This window comes from Octopus bimaculoides, chromosome 22, assembly GCF_001194135.2.
Source record: "Octopus bimaculoides isolate UCB-OBI-ISO-001 chromosome 22, ASM119413v2, whole genome shotgun sequence".
Lineage (NCBI taxonomy): Eukaryota > Metazoa > Mollusca > Cephalopoda > Octopoda > Octopodidae > Octopus > Octopus bimaculoides.
Genome location: NC_069002.1, coordinates 25,345,317 through 25,348,741, shown reverse-complemented (window position 1 = coordinate 25,348,741; position 3,425 = coordinate 25,345,317). Strand labels below are relative to the sequence as shown.

At 40.8% G+C, this 3,425-nt stretch overlaps 1 protein-coding gene across 4 annotated transcripts in view; it reads right to left on the bottom strand.

The window, feature by feature from the left end:
- The window catches only part of LOC106873135 (uncharacterized), a 42,366-nt gene extending 40,532 nt beyond the window's left edge, over positions 1-1,834 (bottom strand). For 2 of the 4 annotated variants that reach the window (XM_014920361.2, XM_052975746.1), the window contains exon 1: positions 1,649-1,831. In XM_014920361.2, the coding sequence (XP_014775847.2) occupies positions 1,649-1,799 (151 nt within the window). In that variant the 5' untranslated portion in view covers positions 1,800-1,831. Of the gene's footprint in view, positions 1-1,648 lie in introns of all 4 variants that reach the window. The other 2 variants (XR_008266537.1, XM_052975748.1) reach the window with 2 other exon arrangements.
- Positions 1,835-3,425: the final 1,591 nt, after the last annotated feature.

The window sequence follows — 3,425 nt, the reverse complement described above, 5'->3', positions numbered from 1 at the left end:
CGAACATGGGATCAAAAAGTCATGTTGATTCTATGGAAGACATTTGTTCTGAGCCACCTAGACTATTGCTCTCAGTTGTGGTCTCCACACAGTGTCAAGCGGACAGCAGAACTCGAGGCAATTCAGCGTCACTATACAAAAAAGATCGCCACAGTCCAACAGATGAACTACAGGGAGCGACTGAAGGCACTAGGTCTCTACTCCCTGGAGCGCAGGCGGGAGAGATATGTAATAATATACATATGGAAAATACTGGAAGGACTGGTGCCAAACTTTGGCATCAAGTACTACACGAATGCCCTCACAGGTCGCCACTGCATGGTACCGTCCACTGCATCTCACATAAGAACAAGGTACTGCAACAGCCTCGGTTTCAGAGGACCTCAGTTCTTTAATGCGCTGCCAAGACATTTGAGAGATCTGCAAGACATGGATATAGAGGTCTTCAAGACAAAACCTGACGCTTTCCTCTCCACGATACCAGACGAACCAATGGCTCGAAATGAGACACAGTTTAGGGCAGCGATGTCAAATTGTCTTATACACCAGATGTGCCATCAAAACTCTTGATTGGACTATATCAGGTGGATGAGAAGAGCCATTCAAGGAATGTGAAAAGAGCACAGCATAAAGACGGAAAGTCACGGTGGTGCTCCAGCATGACCACAGCCACTTGGCTGAAGCCCATAAATGAATAAATAAATAAATATTATTATAATTTCTTAAAGAATAACTATTCCGAAAGAATAACTAAACTGTCCTCAAACAATTGGCATCAAGTAAAAATGAAACTCCATTATGCAGCTGAGGAGTACATTTTCATTGCACATCTAATGTGTTGTTCTCACTAGTCGTGAGTGGTCGATCCTAACCCTAACCCTATCCCTAACTCTAACCCTAACCCGCGTGTGCAAATGAATACGTGTTTAGGGTTAGGGTTAGGATCGACCACTCATGACTAGCTAGCGCGGACGCGCGACTGCGCGTTCGGGTCCGCGCTGCTTTAGTAGTACCTGAAGTTTGTACAAAACGTACGTACTGCTATAGCCTGGTGAATTTTTGTTGCTTTTCTTCAAATATATATATATATATAAGAGTGTGTGTACAATTGCATTTATATACACGTGTATGAACATGCTGATGTTTGTATATGTGTATAGAGGACATTTATATTCACCCATATACCTACCCCGTCATAATGGACAGAAATCTGCGTTTAAAATGACAATAATAACCAAAGCACCAGGACTCACAAATGCATATCACACACAGAAAATAGCATTACAAAGAACCGCGCACATCCTGTGTAAATCACTTTCAATACAGTGAAAATCAGAGCACCACAACAAACCATTGCACAGCTGCGATCGGTTGTACAATGAAAGCAAGTGATAAAAATAAGACCACTGTTATTTCAAATTGTTGCCACAAGGGTAGTCGATTACATCGATCCCAGTGTTCAAATGGTACTTATTTTATCGACCCCGAAAGGATGAAAGGCAAGGTCGATCTCGGCGAAATTTGAACTCAGAACGTAGCGACGGGCGAAATACCTCTAAACATCGCTAACGATTCTGCCGTGGATCGACGTATGACTTGTCACTACACACACCACAAATTTAAACAAATTTTAAGATAATAAACATACTTCCAAGTTTAATATGGTTCGTTGACCACGGTTCGAAGCTCTGGGACCATTCTTGGAGGATGCGATCACAATAATACCCAACAATCCATCCGTGAATTGTGTTTTCTATGATTGGGAAATCCTCAGCCATTGTTACTGCTCCCCCCGCCATAACACATCACACTTCATAACACCGGTGACGGATTATTCTTTGAACCCAATTGAAATAGTTCCACTTTCATTTTACTCTCTCTCTCTCTCGCACGCCTTCGCTCTTTCTATCTATCTATCGTTCTTATACTTTCTTTTTTAATCCGTCTCTCACTATTCTATTTGTGTCTCTAGCTCTTAATACTTTCTTTCCTTCTCTCTCCATCAATATACCCTTCTCTCTATCTTTCGTTCTTACATTTTCTTTTAATCCGCCACTTCCTCCCTCATTATCTCTCTTTTCCTAATCATTTCTCTCTCTCATCTATCTATCTATTTTTCTCTCTTGCACGTATTTTCTCTTAACTCGTCTCTCGGATCTTTCTGATTTGGCGGACACCATTTTTTATTTATTTTTCCTCCAAATCAGAAAGATCCCCGAAAGAAGCCTGTCGTATATAAATACACACACACACACACCTGTGATTTTAGTTTTGATCTTCTATATAAATATTCAATACATATCACACACTGAGAGAGAGAGAGAGAGAGAGAGAGAGACATAGACAGACAAAACTAACAGATATACAGGCAGATAGACAAACAGACACACACACAGATAGATAGATAGACAGATAACGGGATTCCACGCAGTTTCGATCTACAACATTCCCTCACAAGGCACGTACTGCAGTCAGCTTAGTGCTATAGAAAACATTTGCCCAAGATGCCACGCAGTGGGACTGAACCCAAAACCACATGATTGCATTCTGGATTTCAACAAAAATTTACAGTAAATCATTCGGATTATATCATACAGCTGAGTCGGGTTTCTTTCAGTTTCATTTCGTTGTTTTTTTTTTCACTTACTTGATTTCTTTATTTTGCAGTCAGCCATTTTATGTGCTTAATTCAAATAGTCACGTATCTTAAACATTGGCTTTGTGGTTAAGGGATTACAATCATAAGGTCATGGATTCAATTGCTGGTCGGAGCAGTGCATTGTATCCTTGAGCAAGGTCTTTCATTCCATGCTGCTCCAATCTACTTAACAGTAACGAATACCAACTGAGTACAGATGCAGCATTTTCACCTTCCAGCTCTCAGATCCAAGGTATTCCTAGGTCAAGGAGGGGGCGAGAGAGTGTCCATGTGTGCTCGCAACTATATACACACCTAAGTTACCAAGCCTTACTCGCTCAAAAGTGACGGCTCTCTGTATTACTTTTTATATATTCGGTAACAAGATATATACGTACTCGAGAGGAAATATGTATGTATGTATGTATGTATCAACAGAAATCACAGGTCACCGGATCAAACACTTCTCTGAACTCCTAAACCATGAGTCAGTTGTGGATGAAACAGTGATTGATACTATGCAACAAAGACCTATCATTGGCTCCTTAGACTCCTCGCCTTCAATAGATGAAGTAATGACATCAATAAGTAAATTGAATCTTGGTAGGGCACCTGGAAAGGATGGCATTTGTGCTGATGTCTTGCGATTTGGTGGTAATTACATCACACAGTCCCTTCATGAACTTATTAGTGCAGTCTGGAAGGATGCAATTATTCTTCCTCTATATAAAGGAAAAGGAGCCAGAACAATGTGTGGTAACTACAGAGGTATTGCTCTACTATCAGC